The sequence below is a fragment of the Thunnus albacares genome, chromosome 21 (genome assembly GCF_914725855.1).
Source record: "Thunnus albacares chromosome 21, fThuAlb1.1, whole genome shotgun sequence".
NCBI classification, from domain to species: domain Eukaryota; kingdom Metazoa; phylum Chordata; class Actinopteri; order Scombriformes; family Scombridae; genus Thunnus; species Thunnus albacares.
Window position 1 is genome coordinate 14,745,389 of NC_058126.1, and position 17,364 is coordinate 14,762,752.

Below are 17,364 nucleotides of genomic sequence, written 5' to 3' on the forward strand. Positions count from 1 at the left end.
TTTTTTTTTAAATGTCTGTAACACTGAAGCTATCATGTTGTGAATTTCCACATGTTAACTTTTACCCATTTACAAGTAAATGACTAAAACAATGAATATTGAGTTCTGCCATGCAAAAAGACATAATGATGGGCTACTAATGTCACTTTTGAGAAAAACAAAGATGCCTTCAGATTTGAATCCGCAGAATAAAATCATAGCATGCCTGTACGCCCAGAACCCAGCTCCCCCCCCAGCCCAGCTGCAGTACCTTGAGGATGGTCTTGGTACGTTTTTTGTAGTGTGTCTTGGGTTTCTCCACCGTGGGGATGAAGGGCAACTTCTTCAGGTCCTGCAGGATGGACAGAGCGGCACGCTTCTTGGACAGCTTCTTGCTGTTGCCCTCGCCCTCGGCAGAGAACTCCCCTACGGTGACGCGGGTCAGGAAGCTTTTCATGTGCGGGGGGCCGCTTTCCTTCAACACCTGGGGAGATACGAGATACGAGTTGGAAATTAAGGACTTGTGTAGATAAAATGTCCACAAAGTTCATTTTATTCCAGAGTTGTCAAAGATGTTTTACAGAAAACAGACAAAGAGATAACAAAGTATTTTTCAAGAGAAAAACAAAATGAAACCAGGCTTGAGTGTGTGTGTGTGTGTGTGTGTGTGTGTGTGTGTGTGTGTGTGTGTGAGCCTGCATGCACAGTGAGGGCTTCCGCACACTCCCATGAATATGTGTTTGTGTCTTTTTGTGCATGATATGTGTGAGGGGGTGTGTGCAGCGCACTCTGCAAGCAGCTACACCAGGTGGTCCACAACATCTGCTCTCAATGGTCACAGTGCTACCCACCCACATTCGCGCGTGTTACTCATATACAAAAACACACACACAGACACACACACACATACACGCACAAACACACATAAGAAGAGTAACATGTTCCTAGATGACAGTCTCTAGTGATACGGGCTCAGTTTCCTTCCTCTAGCCTCTGGTCACCTGGGAGACCTAAAACAAACACCGGCTGGCGTTAGGTCATGCTTCTGCAATCACATCTACTTCCTGTGAAGTCCGAGAACAGTGCGTAAGTGTGTGCATGTGTGTGTTTGTGTGTGTAGCAGGTGGGGTTCTCCCAAACCTTATTTAGGAAAACACACTGGAGGAAGAATTAGGTTTCACACACTTACCGAGTCCAAAAGTACATGTTCAGCAAATGTGGACGCCTTTTCGATTCATAGCTCACCGACTTTCTCCCTTGCTCTCCCTCTAGTGTGTGTTTCCGCAGGCTGTCTCACCAACTCCCGCCTGTCCCCCCCCCCCCCCCCCCCTCCCCAAACCCTCCCAACTCTCCTTTATTAGAGCTCAATTTGCGGTGCAGACAGCACAAATTGTAGCAATCAGATGCAATATAGAAACAGTTAATTTGAACCCAGTGACCGATAAAACAGATTAAACTGATAAGCGGAACCTTGAGCATTCCTCAAATACTTCACACATCAACACAGCCTAATACCAGACCATCAGGAGAACAAAGGATAATACCCCCCCCTCTTCTCCCACACAAAATGTTTCCTTTCAATTAACAAATTAAAATGACGGTGCAAGTCTAGCGCATGAAAACCAAAACAAATAACTTCAAATATTAAATGTTAATCAATAAAACTTCACTGTTAGCGATAGTTACACCAATGACTTCTAGCACAGGCACAAAATACTCAGCAATTACTGCATTAACTTAGATATAGCTGTTGAATTTTTTTTTTTTTTTTTGCTGTAAAGTTGCATTTCAACTTGACTAAACGCTGACGAATCAACAGGGTTATACTTAGGTTTCCTCATCCTTACTATTCTATTGTGTAACTGCAGAACATTCATGTTAACATGGCTGACATTGACCTTGTGTTTGCTGTCAATGTACCTGTTAATCTGTCAGCATTCCTGCACGATGAGTGTAAGCATGTTTAAGGATGCGTGTTGAAGAGAAGCCTTGGAGACTAGCTGTCGGAGCTAACAGCCAAACTTACTCCCGCCCGGGGGAACCGCTCTGGTCTTGCTCATCACTACAAAACGGAAACGTAACATGGCAGCATTTTGTACATTACAACATTCAGTGGGACTAGATGCATCCCACTTCTGAATTTTAGAAACTCAGCTGATGATGTCGATGATGACACCGCACATCGCTGGCCTGCTGGTTCGGCCGGGATTATGTCACTTGGAAAAAAAATAAATATGAGCTCTTAGCAGAATGTAGATGTGGACGGAGCTTGGTTATGGACCAGCAGGCGCGAGTCCGATGCAAATGTAGTGAATAATGGAATGTGCGGGGCAGGAAGCTTCTTCAGCTGTCTCTGCACTCACTTTATCACGTACTCAAGCTCTCTTTCTCATCTTGTCCATCACAGGCTCCCTTTAACATGTGTAACTGTTCATCTTATGTGGTTGAGCAAGACTGTAAGCTACCCAAGAAAATAAACACTTCTGCAACAGTGGTTGGATTTGCATAAAGGATAATTTTCCATACACAGATACAGGCACATACAGACAAGACATCTACCGTGTAACCTCGACATTCCTGCTTTGATTCTGGCCAGAAACATTTGTAGCATGTCATCACTATCTTTCTCTTACTAAGTTTCCTGTCTCTCTGTACTGCCATGCTATCAAAATAACTAAAGAGGCACTTAAAAATCTTTTTAAACTGTTTAAGCATATATACTGTATATTGATTACTAAAGACTAAAGAAACTAATGCCACCCTTATCTAGTCTTTTGTCAAGGAGGCCTGTTTCTGAGTCACTACTTTTTTTCCCCCCATCAGGATGTTTTTTGTTGTCTCCTCCTCTTGAGGCGACACACTTGGAACTTTCACAAATACCGCAGAATAAGTGTTGCACTGATAAGACTTAATTTATGCTATCTTAAGTGAAAACATGCAGTTACTAACAAAAAGCAAGAAATCAAATGTGGACTGAATAGGTATTAGGGCGCAGTCAACAAAGAATATGAGACAAAGTGTGCGTTTGTGAACACACATCGCACACTCCTGGCCCGGGATGGCGGCAGACGAGCTGCAGTCAGTCTCCTGGCAGACGACACGGGATCTGTGCCACACCGATGGTATTTCAGCGCTTTCATTCATTTACACGAACACACACACACACATACATGCTAACAAACACAAAAACACACCCGTCTGCCACCTAATGACAAGGATCAGGTTGTACACAGGAAACACTTGGTAATTCAAGGTTGATTTTTTTTTTCAATCCCCTTCTCTTCTTGTCTCTTCATCTCGTCTTTTTTTTTTTTTTTATATAACATGGGAGGCCTTCTCTTCGCCTTCTCAAAGAGACATTAATACCCTGAGCAGTCTGAGGATCTGTGCATGCGAGACCTCAGGTACTCTGGAAGAGGAGGCTATGGGAGAAGGGTAGGACAATGGTGAGGACTGGTAGAGGGAAGAAAAGCTCTTTTGTGATGAGTGGTGGATGGACAAGCCCTGAGGGAAGCTGCTTCTTGTAAGATGGGTGGTTCTTGGCCCAGACCCTCTTCTCTTGTGTCCTCCTTGGAAAGGGAGCCTCCGATCCAACACACAAGCTGTGATTTATAGATTGGTTCCTCTTTGATGCTGACATCTGTTTGATATTGCCTGACGGGGGGATTAAATGAGCCAACTGGCTCTCAGGGTGGCGGCGACCCTCATCGTTGCGGAGGGATGGGAAAGCAGACACTCGCTAGCGGTGACTCACGGGTAATTTCATGCCCCAGTGAGGGCAAGGATGAGATGATGTGAAAACATGGCTGCTGTGAAAGGCTTTCACATGAGAGATGACCGTTACGGTTTTGTGTCGGTTGCATGAATGCGTAACTGTGCGTGTATGTGTGTGAGTGGAGATGTGGGAGTGAACCATTTCTTCTCATTGCATCAAAGAAGACACGGTAAAGGAGATGTGACATGGCAGGGTAGGGGATGAAGCCAAACTTAGTCTAATGAGTTATAATGTAATGGACCCAATGGGCAAAGAGAGACCCGCAGAGACATGTGTAATTCACACTTGGTTTCGAGCCACAGCATAGTGGCAGTGTGAGAGCATATTGCATGCAACCCACTGATTGAGGATGAAAGTGAATCTGCTGGAGAGCCATCAGGGTTATGAGGGGGAGAAAAAGTTATATTATGCCAGGAGAGGAAGAGGATGATTGCCTCAATGCAGCCTGGCCTTCAGACAGTTTAGTTTAGACATGGCACAGGAAAATAAATGTGGTGTGACTGATATGCAGAGGAGGAGGTCAGCAGTCATCAACATCTTTATGCACAATTTTTGGGAGTAAAGAAAATAAAAAGAGAGCAGCCATGGAAAACAAACTGTTAGTCTGACCTGTCTCTATGTTCCCTCTCTACTTTAAATCATGAAATCTATTTATAGTACAGAAAATTCTGAACAAACCCAGCTTGACATCCCTGTCATCAAAAGGCACACAAATCAATAACTTGTGAAATAGGCAAATAATATTAGCTGATGAGAGAGAGAGATAGACAAAGTGGGAGAGAAAGCATGTGGAGGAGAAGTTACTGATTTACTGCTCATCAGACAGCAATAATGAACAGCCAGTCTCCAGACTGACAGCATGCAGAAGAGAGACTGTTTGAAGGAATGTGGCTGTGGTTGCTTTTAAAACCGCCACTCTCAGCTTCCAATTTTGAAAAGGGACTGAAAATGAAAGCGGTGTAATTGCTGACAGTGACAAAGACATGACAGATAATGAATCACATCAATCCAGATTTAGCTGGCTTAAATTATTAATAGCAGTTCCAGGAAGGATAGCCATGTCATGCTCTGATGAGCAAATGCATTTTAGAACAGAGAAGGGGAGAGAAAGGGGAGGATTGGACAGCTTTCCAGATAATTTTTCCAGTGTTGTGTAAACTCTTATTAGCAAGCGAAGTCAACGGAGTGAGAAGAGTCTCCCTCCCTTCCTTCCATCCTTGTCTCCATTTCCTCTCACCCCCATCCACCTTTCCCCCTAGCCTCAACACGCAACCGCCCTCTGTGTGATTTTTGGGAGTGATGGTAGGAGAGGTGGAAGGGAAGGATTCTGTGGAGGAAGGGAGGGGGCACACAGAGTAAACTGAGCCTCCCTTGTTTTTGGCACCTTGCAGAGTGCAGAAGAAGAAGAGGGGGCGATCAGGGAGAGAATATTGGATGAGTCAGCTGAGATATGGTGAAAGCCAAGGAGAACAGACCCAGCAGGTCATGTAAGGACACACAAAATTTCTTCATGGATTTTTAGAAAATTTTGGAGCAGTGGCAGTGTAATAGTTTAGGTGATGAGATTCCCTGGAATGTCTGGAGGAATCTTAACAGGAAAACCTTGAGCAAAGCAGTTAACACTCATCTTATCCTGTGGAAAACGACATTGGCAAACAGTGGGAAACTGTAGCAGCACCCAACTGAGTTTATCAAGGTCAGACTCTCTAATGTAAAACAATTCATCAGGAGCAGCTGTGAAAAAGTTCTGAAAATATGAACTGTTCAGCATAGCTGAACAAGTGCGGCAATGCAGAGGTGTCTTAAGATTTATTTCCTTTGATGGTCACTGCATGCTGGGTGTTAAATTGACTGAGGCTGACGTGACATGAAAGGGAAAATCCCCAGTAAGTTTATACATTTTTATCTTGACATTAATATCAAACATGCTCCAGGGTCTCCCACAGTTAAGGTGCTTTTCCCCATAGTGAAGGACATATAGTATATCACATAGGGAAGGCTTTTGTTTATACAATTATTGAGTTGTGACTAAATAGATCACCAAAGATGAGATGCTGTCGGGATAGGCGAGACTCAGCAGGTGACAGTGACTGACTGATCAGGATCACACATCTTACGTTTGCTTCCTGGCAATTAATCAAGCACTTTGCAAGGTGCTTGAACAGGAAAACCTCTCCGGTCAGGTAATGATGGAAGAAAATGTCACCGTCAGCTGTATGAGGAATAACACACCACACATGTACAAGCAGCACTGCTGGTCAATCACTGAGCTGAAGTTAGCTCATTCTGATAATCACCAGCTGGAATCACTTTTTAGGCAATGCATTGAAATTAAGTTAATTTGATGCTTGATATTCCGCAGCTGGACCTGTATTTTATTTTCAATAGCTCTGTTTTAAATGCACCTTATTAGATTGGAATCATTTTGTAATTTTGGACCCACAGGCAGACTGTAAACTGAACAAGAAAAAGGCTCTTTGTATTGTACTGTGTAGTCTTTTTGCCTTCTTTGGGACATTGCTGGTGCATATCGGAAAGCAATGTTACAGACATTTTTTTCAGTGAATGGTTTACTTTCAACTGATTTAATGAATATAAGTTCGTAGTGATAAATCCAATAAAAGGTATGAAGGCATACATTAGATTCAATCTAAAATAATCTCATCTAATTTACTTTCCTATGCTTTCATACCTTTACTGGATTCATCACTACAAACTTATATTGGTTACATTGTGTAGGCAAGCACTCTTCCAAGTCAACAGAATTGAATTTTAAATTTTAGTCAAGATCTCAAGGCTCCAAAGACAACCAGAGTGTCATGTTGAAATATGCAAAATAATTCACAAGATATCTTGAATTTTCAATTTTAATAAACAGTGTGTTAGATCTGTATTTGAATCACAGGTGTGATATTTTGTCAGTGAAACACTGGAACCTTATGAGGTTCTGTCTTTGCTGAAACTGAGACCTTGGAAGATTAATTGGAGGGCTAATGTACTGATTGCTCATATGAGAGCACAGAATCAAACTTTGCAGCTAATAAATAAGAGGCAATTTAAGAGGAATACTGGTTCAAGAGAGAGTTGGAGAAAATAATCGGATAAATATAAGCTCATTTCATTTTGTTTTGCAGGACTGTATAGAGGGCTGACTACTACAGATTAATCTTACACAATCTTACTATTGCAGATGGGCCCACTACAATCAGAACCTTATCAGCTGAGTCACTTGCAAAGTCAAAGGGAATACGCCACTGATCCCATTCGATGTCCTTAAAAGGCAGTGATCCAACCAAAACTTCCCAGTCACACATTTTTCAAAACTCCGTTTCAGATAAATGAACTCAACACACGTCCTCACACAGTTCTTATTTCATTATCAGTAAGAAATAGAGAACTGCCAGTGTGATGACAGCACAGTACTCCTTCAGTTTTCTCATCGTTATCCGTTCGCAAAGCTAATGAGTTGTTTAAATTTTGTAATACTTGCCACGTACGACATACGTCATGACTACTCACACATTCCCTAACTGCTTGACCTTACACCCATTTAATGACTTATCACCTCTGTGATAACTTTGAGGCAGAAAAAGGCGCAGGAAATATGACTTGCAATTTAAAGCAGTGCCAATAATAATGCTATCACATGGTCATATTTTGTGAGTATTTGAGGATATTATGTCATTTTTCTGTCACGTCTTGCTCACCTCAAAGTTGACTGACAGATTCCTCTTGAGGGCGATTTCATAGACCAGGCTGATTTCTGATTTGCTGGCATCAGTGCCTTCCTCAGTCTCTCCTTTTTCCTCCGGGCTCTGGAAAAAAAAAAAAAAAAGGTTTACGAATATTCCTTCATGTTCAGATATTTCTGTAATTAAGTTGGAGCAATACACATTGTCTTTTGTTTTCTTTTAGATTACTTAATGATAATATGCAAATCTCTGAGTTCCTAAACTTTGGCAGCAAGTATTATGATAAATGAGCCACTGTTTAAAGTTGAGGTTTTCCAAAATAAATGGAAAGAAATATTATCTTTTGTTTTCCCCCGACTGTACCAAACATGTACAAAACCATGTCCCCGAAACTGTGGCACATCAAATTCACATCACATTTTGTGAATTACACACCTAGAAAGTGGATAGTGGCCAAGCTGTTGTCTGTTTTCTGGCAATGGCCCTTATCTGATGTGGAATTGAGAACTCAATATTCCAGATCACGACTGGTGGTCCCGTCTGTACAGGAAAGTCTCTTAAAAGGGGTGGTCCATTCAATTTAAGAATTACTGTACATCAACTCCCTGTTCTAGATAGTCAAATTATTATTTATGAACATCAAGAACTATATCCACGTCAAAACAGAAACTAGAGAGCAAGGACTCAAATTTGAGTCGTCATCAGCCACGAAGCGTGGAGATGATGAATAAGGAAAAGATTGTTGAGGTCGGTTGGAGAACACCACTACACTTCGTGGGGATAATCATACTCTTTTAGGACCCAGACAGGCCTAACCACATCGGCATGTAACAAATCCAGAGAAAATGTTCTCAATCAACAAAGTTTGCCACCCATGAGTAGTCTATGAAGCAATTCTGGATTGATACCAGATGACTCGGGTGTCTTCAGTCATTGAGGTGTTTAAATATGTATCAGACTGACTAAATCTATAAGAATAACTTTCAGAAATTCCTAAATTGATTATTTTTCACCTCTGAATACAAGTCTTATAAATGGTCGCTTCTACTAATAAAGAAACAAGTTCAAGCAACAGGATCGTGTCAGGTGCCATACAACAAAGGGCTTTTCGGTGCCAATTGTCTATGGGAATTCAGAGTTGTGTCTCGATCTTTATCTTCTCATGTCCAGCTCTTTGTCTGATTAAGTCTGAATGGCTGTGGTCTTTCCCTTTGGGCTCCTTCTCATCTCCTGCCTCATTGTGTGACCTGATACAATGCATGATTCATACTGCTAGATCTCTTGTATTTCACAGGAAACAGTCACATGGTAAAATGCACCTACCACACCAGGCATATATTTGTGCTCTAAGGCTTTGTTTTGCGTTCAAAGACATACATTATCTGTCTTTTACAGTATAGGCGGATGAAAATGAAAGAAACCCGAGAATGAGTGAGCCCAAAGGGCTTCAGTCCATTCTTCTTCCGTGGACTGTTTTCATTCCATTTCTATTATACATTCATGGTTTTCATAGTTAGGTTTTCTTATGCCACTGTTTGAGGCTTTCTTGATATCAGTGATTAATAGTGTGAATTCCCTCTCTAAGGGCTGCATTTACTAGCAGCCGTGTGTTAAGAGTCTGCGTATGTCTGGGGGTGTGTATTTGCATGCAAACTGGAATGACCAAGCAGATCAGCAACCTTGCTGTGACAAAGATGAATAGAACACCAAATGTGACTTTGGTGATGCTTCTGCTTATGGATCTACTGCACAGAGAGTCTTGGGAAAAATACAACCAAGTGAAGACCCATATAGTGCTCGGAGACATTAACACCCGAAAGGAAATGTTTGAATGAACAGTGACCGTGGGCGAACAGAATGCTTCACATTCAAATCTATGCTCCTGGGATACTGGTTTCGTATTAAGGGAACAGACTCCTAGATCAAAGGATGGGATGAAGGGGATCTTTAATGGACAGAACAACATGACTCTGTCATAACTGTTTATTATCAATGACACAGTTTCCCCAGATGTAAATATGTCTTTCTTCTTAGAGCACACCATCGATGCCATAAGCAAGTGACCTTTGCTCCTGGAAACTGATGATGCAGATTTCCTCTTGTAGTTATACAATTAAACCATTGATTGAGGGGTAAACAACCTGCTTTGTTCAAGATGGGAAGTGCATTTATTGAATCACAATTTTAACAGTATCACAAACATCTGAAACCACTGACAGGGATTTACAAGTAAGTCAGCAGTTTCATTATTCTGTTTTATTGCCTGAACTCCTTTGAAGTCTTTTTTTTTGTGTTTCCTAGGGTTACATCTTGTTGCTCTACCTGCGTGTAAACACTCTAATTAGAGAGTCACTGATATTTACCTGTGGTCTTCCTCAAAATAAAGGTATGACAGCCCTCGGTGAAAGAAACACTTCTAGCCTGAGGGCGTCCACACATTTACACGTGTAGGAACACACACACACACACGCACGCAGAGACAGAATGAAAGACATATACTGTAGACACAATGTGCTTCAATTTGTAAAGCAAGACTCAGAAGCAGCAGCAAACAAAGAGCTCATTTATGGAGGCCGACGCCACAAGACAGTGAATCAGGCGAGTGAGAGGAGCCAAAGCGTTTTGAATAACTGCCGGGGATGCCAGGCTGTGAGGATATGGGGTAATTTGATTTCCGGTGGGAGATGATAACAACAGTTAACAGCTATGCCTGCGGGGAAACTCTGGAAAGGTACGGTGACATTGGGATTAAGCAGAAAGAAAAAAGAACATTAAAAAAAAAGTAATGGGCAAGACCCCTGGCAGGTGCAAACTAAAACTATGGAGATTGCAGGGCTTAAATTATACATTTGAGTAGTTAGAGCTAAAGTGGATTTGGATTCAATCTGATGAAAGCTGGTTAAGCATTCCACTTAATAACTGCAAAAACCAGCCCAACACTCTTTATAGAGCCTCTCCAGGGAGAGAACCAGCAGATCGGCAGCACAAATCCTTTGACTTTCCATTAAGGGAAGAGTTTTCAAGTTGGAGGGGGTCGAGTGGAGAGTGGAGAGACAGTCATCTGAGGTGAACGCTGTCACAAGGTGGCAAAAATGCTGGAGAGATGAGGTTGCAATGATTGACAATTTGAGTGGAGAATGACCTTTTATAAACTGAATGAATGAGCTTTGTGGGGGAAGAGGCAACGTTTCACAAGGTTGGGTGTGAAGGCAGCACAACTAATCATGTCTAGTCTTATATAACCATTTCAGGTTCCTTATTAATAAACATAGAATATCCACAAACATATTAGCTACATTAAAAGATTTCATTTCATTGGGATACTCATTCAAGCAGTAAAGAATCGGGATGTTATGATAAGAATGATTTTGTTGTTTGATGTTTTGTTCCTTGATATATCAAGACTAAGTAAGAATGACTGATAATCAAGTATCAGTTGTGTAGACATACGATGCTTTTCACTAGAAATTCATTTAATATGCCCGAGTGCTGAGTGCAACTGCCGTCACTTGTAGTCAGCACTTGGCACCGTACGTGACATGAGTGGCCACTCGCACTGTTAGGATGAAGGATCCAAAGGGAGTGGAGCACTGAAAATGAAAAACACTTGCACTTATAGCGGGCCTAACACAGACATTGAGAATAATTAATAACAATTTTTCTTCCATTTATTATCACTGCACAGTACAAGTACTAATGCAATGAAGAGATTATTGCAGTTGTTCTCTAGTGCTCTTGTGCAAATAGAGCAGCATACAGTAATAAAACTATATTCATTTAGTTTACTAAACTGGACTGATGTAAAATGTACAAAGTGTGTCAAAAACAACCAAACAGTCATTGGTACAATACAGTGCATAGTTGGACAATTGTGGTTTTGTTCAGAAGCCAGAAAAGCCTATTTGAGTTTTATAGTAGTAGACTTGTATAGAGAGAAGAACTCCAGCAATTTAGTATGGTACTTCCATGAAGTTGGGGATATTTTTTAAAAAGAATGGTCAAAAGATTGGCCAACAAAGCTGAAAACATCTTAAGTTTTGGTCCCTAGTATGTGTCAAGATCCAAAAAAGCTGGATTGTACATTTCCTGTAATGCAACCCATATTTTTTCATCATTACGTTTGGCCCTCTCGGTCTAGTAAATGCCCAATTATAAAAGTGTTTTCACAGGCTGAGTAGTACTCCCCATGACAAGTAAACTGATCTTTATGCGTAAAATTGGTGCCCTTTTAATATGGCGGCGGGGATTCCCATGGGGGAAGTCAACAAATGCTTGTTAAACCACGCAATGCTAGTGTAAGCTTTTTTTATACGAGTTCGTGTGTGGTTACCTGTGGTGGCCGTTCAGGGATTGGTTCATTGCGGAGGGCTTGCAGGGCCTTCAAGGCAGCGTTGTGTCTGGCTGCTTGGCGGGTGCGCCCCTCGCCAATAAACTCATGACTCCCCACAGACAGCTGCACGTAGAAGATCTTAGGAACAGGATAATGGTACCTGGGAGGAATAAGAGCACAGAAAACAAGAGAGAGAGAGAGAGAAAGAAATATGTATTAGGAAAAATTATCCAAATTAGTGGATTGCTTACACCCCTCAGTGAACGTTTATATCTGACTTAAAAACACATGAAAAGCAAGCGAAGGGAGAGACTTGAACATTATGAGCAAAGTTATGAATTCACATCATTCATACCATTCCCAAATTAAAAGCTCACCACTTCATCAGGGTCAATTACTGCACAATAGCCTGTTGGCCAACCACTTGACTGATGTCTCATTGGATCTCAGCTTAGGGTTGCCAAACAAAGCACAGGAACATATATATTCTCTCCTCTTTCTTCTGGCCTTGAACATAGATTTTCCTCTCTTTCTTTGGGTCCTGACAGAGCGGGACTGAGCTGTCACCGAGCAGATTTAGAGGTCTGCAAGTCCGCGTGTGTGATACCCCCTCCTGGGTCAGGGGGAGAAAGGCTGAGAATGTCTGCCGAGTTGAGGACAAGGAAAGAGAAATAGTGGGAAAGCTAACAAGAAAAGGGAGGAATCCGGAGTTTTTAATATCCGTCTCCCTGTCTTGTTTCTTCTCTGACGGTATACACTTGAATTCACAAGGACACACAGCCACCATATGTGGCAGACACAAGCGGACAGCAGCAGCAGCAGCGGAGATGAATGAGTCTGGTGCCTCATTTATTCTGAGAAATGTAATATTTTCACGTTTGGCTGAGGCATTTAGCTTTTAATAAGAGAATGAAAATCAATATTTAGTGAACGTGTCATTAATTGCAGTACATGCCGAAGAAAATTAAAACAAGCTTTCCGAAAATTAAGCTATCCCTTCTGTCCGTGTATACATTTCTATTCATTTTCAGCTATTCCAGAACATCCTACTTGGCACTGCTGCGGCTGTGAGATGTGAGATTTAATACTTGACTGAGTACGTGTGGGAATTTGGGGAACCAGAGAAGCTCAAACATATAAGACAGGAAAACTGTGCACTGGAAGGCCAACCTAAGTTGTTGAAACTTTGGCACAGTCTCTTTCACAACCAATCACTCACACGCACATCACTAAATGTGGAGACGTCGAGTCGCAGCACCATATTCAAAAGCAGCTCAACATGTTTTTGGGGGATTTTTTTATGTTTGAAAACCACAAATACTCCCTACTCTTTTAAAATATGACAAGTCTAAGCATCTACAGCCGTGCTACGGACTCTGTGAGTCTGCTCAAAATGACAATGCTAACATGCTGGAGTTTAGCGGGTATAATGTTCACCATCTTTGTTTAGCGTGTTAGCATGCTACCGTTTGCTAATTACCACTAAACACAAAGTACAGTTCAGGCTTATCGGAGTGTCACTAAGTGTTGAAGACATTTGGTCATACACCAAAGTACTGGATAAAGTGAGATTTAGATCTAATGATGGTGCTAGAGAAAAGGTCAGAAGATCACCAAAGTAATTAGTATTTATTGTCTCAGAACCATGAGTATCCGTACCAAATTTGTGCCAAATCCGTCCAGTATATGTTGAGATAGTTCACTGAATAAATGAAAATTTTGACATGCTGAGGGCCCTGAAGGAAAAGTAACTGATATCAGTGGGATTCATCCTCTGGGGCCCACAGACATCTGTACCACATATCTTGGCAAATAGTCAAGTAGTTGTTGAGATATTTCACTCTGATCCAAAGTCAAGTCAAGTCAAAATTGATTTGTATAGCACATTTAAAACAATCACAGTCGACCAAAGTGGTGGACCAACCGACCAATCAGCATGGTTAAAAACATCTGTAGAAAAGTCACATGGAGTAAGACACACAAGCGATCAACCAATCATACAAGACCTTAAAGGACCATTTCACTGATTTTCAACCTCATCTCTAGCTATCCGACTTAGGGATATAGTGTGAAAAACGTGTGTTTCTCTGGGGCACAGCTGCAAAATCTGTTGTTCTTCCGGCACCAACACCTCATTTGACATGTACAGGGATGTAGTTGGGGGCAAGGAAGAACTACAGGCTGTTTCAGCTTGGATTTCTCCTCAGGGTAGCCAGGGGGTGTGCTCTAGATGCCGCTCGAAAACAAAACGTCCTTGTTCACTTCTCTTCTTCTATTGCAAACCAGCTACATTTCCAAGAGTGAAACTGGCATCCCAAAATATGAGTTCAGAGGATGTTATGTAGGAAGATACATTTTACAATGGATGTAAAATGGCTGACTTGGATATTTAGCCGCATTTATTGGAGCCAGAGTGGGTTTGGGGGTTGAACATCAGAAGCTTGTGCACAATGCATCCTGGTACATGTAGGCACGGTCGGCACAGCTCTGCGAGCAGGAAAACTCAGCTTTCTCAGTCAATATAGCATGCACTGAGGAATTTATTACTTCAACTGACTACATTTACCTTCATGCTGATTGGACATCCACATAAAACATTTCACCACCAGATAAAGTGGTAAATAATTTAACTGAAGAGCTGGCTTGTTTATAACCTGACTGATCATCTGAAAGACCCTGATTCTTCCTTCGTCAGACTCTGTTGTAGCAATGTTTATTGTAACTAAGAAAAAACTATGGAAAAATTACACAAACAAGAGCCAAGCTGTAATAAACTAGAATTAACCTTGAACTTAGTAAAATTCTACTGAAGATAAAAGTTCCAAAAATACTGCCTCATTTCTAAGTTACTGGTGAAAAAAGATAATTATTTACAACACAATCTCGTTCCCAGCAATGAGTCAGCATTTTACTTCCAGAATTGCAGCAGGTCTTTTCTCCAGCCCCACAGCCCTCCTCTCATCCGTCTGCTCTCAGCTCCTCCTGGCCACGGGAGCCTTCCCTGGGCGGGGGCCTGCCTGGCCCTCGCACGTCAAGCGTGGCCCCAGGGTCTCAGAGGACATGCCAAGTGCAACATGGGCTCCGGCCAACAGCGCTGAGCCGAGATGGGAGCAGCTGGGGCTGGAGCACTGAGTACAGGTGCAGAGAGGAAGAGAGAGAGAGAGGGATAAGACGGAGAGCGGAGGGAGAGCGAAGGGGAGAGAAAGAGGGAAGGAAAGAGAGAGAGAGAGAGAGAGAGAAGAGAGAGGGACATGGAGGGAGGCCTGTGGGAGAACCTACTCTACAACGTGGGAAAGTAGTGGCTTACACACAAGCGAGTCAGCCAAGAACACAGGCGAGCACACGTACACACACACATCAAAATCATGCAGACAAAAAAGGCAGGAAGATCACGTCAGCGCACCATGGCCAGTACAAAAATCAGCACATGCTGGCTGGATCTGCCTGTTCTGTGTTATCAGTTATTATTTTTATTATTATTATTACTACAGAGAGGGAATTGGACCAGGACACCTGTAGGGAGGGTGTGGAGACTAGTGGAAGGGAGAGAAAAAAATAAAAATAATAAAAAAAAAAAAGCACCACTGTGCGTCTGTGTGTGTGATGACGTGTGTGTATATGTATCTAGTGTGACTCGTGGAAGAGTGACTGAGAGAGAGACAGAGAGAGAGAGAAAACATGCCATAACTCAATCAAATGATAACTCGTCAGCATTTAGCAGTGAGTAATGAATATGACTTTGAAGGCAGACGCTTCCCTGCAGCTCTCTTTAACATGGGCCACGTTTGTTAAGGTTTCTATTTCATGTTAATCATTCAAAGACTCACACACGAACACACACAGAGATAGACGCATTCAAAGATCCTGCCGTTTTTGAGCCCACACACAGTCAAACTGGAAAATAGGAGATACAGCATTGCAATTATTACTATAAATGGCAAGGTGACATTTCGGCTGGAAACTATTTTCTCCTGTGGCATGCAAAACTATTTTCCTTTTCAATGCCATGTAGAAAGAAAAAAAAAAAACCTGCAGATTTTCTCTGCTGCTGGATATGGTACATTTGTTCTAAATTGAACAACCTACCTCTTATCCGCTTCCTCAAAACTTTCATTTTTTTAAAGCATAAGTGCGTTTGATACAGCCATATAAGACATATCTATCTAGTGATGTCAGTTAGACAATATTCAGTAAATATTTAATATCTAAAACAGCACGGAAAAGCACATTTAATGAAAATGTATCAGAGACATGCCTTAATATTCTCATAGCTGGCCTCTAGTTGTTTTTATATTTGGGTGTGACGTTTTCAGAAATCCTGTCTCATTTTCTGTCGTTACATACAGTAGCTCTGTGGAAGTAAAGTGAAATATGCTTCTTGTAACTCGACTCGTAACATTGTTGACCAGTTGCAGATGGCAGTGTATAGGGAGCAGTGAAAATTTCAACAGCTTTGGCTGGCAAACCCGCGTAGACCGCAGCAATCAAAACCAAAATGCAGAGTTTCCTTTTAGTCATAAATCTGTCTTTTTTGCTCATAAGAACACATCGAATGAAATTTCGTTTGGAATTTAACATCGCCCTTAACCAGCCCAGTCGACTGTAGTTGTTGTTAGAGCTCCTGTTGTCCTAGGAGAGCAACGTGTGTGCAACTGCGCCAGATCCAGACTATTTTTAACTGAGCAGGTGTCCCCAGTGGTGGCCACATAATACAACTTATTAGTCATTAAAAATTGCATAGGATATTAATTAAGTAATGCAAGACTGTTGATGCTGGCAACAGACTGCAATACTAGCAGGCTTATAATATAAATTTACTGCCTGTCACATCAGTCTCATAAAATCCTGTGTCAGACCACACAATTAGGGCTGCAACTAACGATTATTTTCATTATTGATTAATCTGCTGATTATTTTCTCGATTAATCATTTAGTCTATGACATGTTAAAAAAAAAATAGTGAAAAAATGGTGCTCAGAATTTCCCAGAGGCCATGTTGATGTATTTAATTTGCTTGTTTTGTTTAAATAAGAACATAACATGTTAAGATTATCAATTTACTGTCTTACATGACAAGGAAAGACAGGAAATTGTTTCACTTGAGAAGCTGAATCCATCAAATATTTGGCATTTTTGCTTGACTGAAACAATTAATTGATTATCAAAATAGCTGCCAATTGATTTTCTGACAATCAACTAGTCGATTAATCCTTGCAGCTCTATATGCGGTATGTTGTGGCAGGTCAGATGGTGAATTGTGGCTCTAAAATGAACAGTGCCAGTCAAAAGTTTGGACATGCTTACTCATTAAAGGGAGTAGGAAGGTGTAAAGCGGGTGCAAAGACATGTCATCAACTCACATCATCCATCTATGCCAGGGGAGGAGGACAATGTGGACCTGGTCACCACCAGGAAAAACAGGACAACATGAAATGCAGATTTTAAAAAGTTTTTTTGGGGTAAAAAAAAGTCTGTCTAAAAAACACAATAGGATCTAAGAACACCTTTTTTGATTGACAACCATAGATTTCACCATGCTCCTCTCACAACTGTCATTAAGTGTCATTACTACCTGAAGAAGACTTACT

The 17,364-nt window shown here is 41.5% G+C and overlaps 1 protein-coding gene across 2 annotated transcripts in view; it reads right to left on the reverse strand.

Moving 5' to 3' along the window:
• stau2 (staufen double-stranded RNA binding protein 2) overlaps positions 1 to 17,364 on the reverse strand; it is an 88,945-nt gene that overhangs the window by 53,100 nt on the left and 18,481 nt on the right. For both annotated transcript variants that reach the window (XM_044339607.1, XM_044339606.1), the window contains 3 exons: positions 11,777 to 11,936; positions 7,462 to 7,569; positions 251 to 463 (listed from right to left, as the gene is read on the reverse strand). In XM_044339607.1, coding sequence (XP_044195542.1) covers positions 251 to 463; positions 7,462 to 7,569; positions 11,777 to 11,936 — 481 coding nt within the window. The remainder of the gene's footprint in view (positions 1 to 250; positions 464 to 7,461; positions 7,570 to 11,776; positions 11,937 to 17,364) is intronic.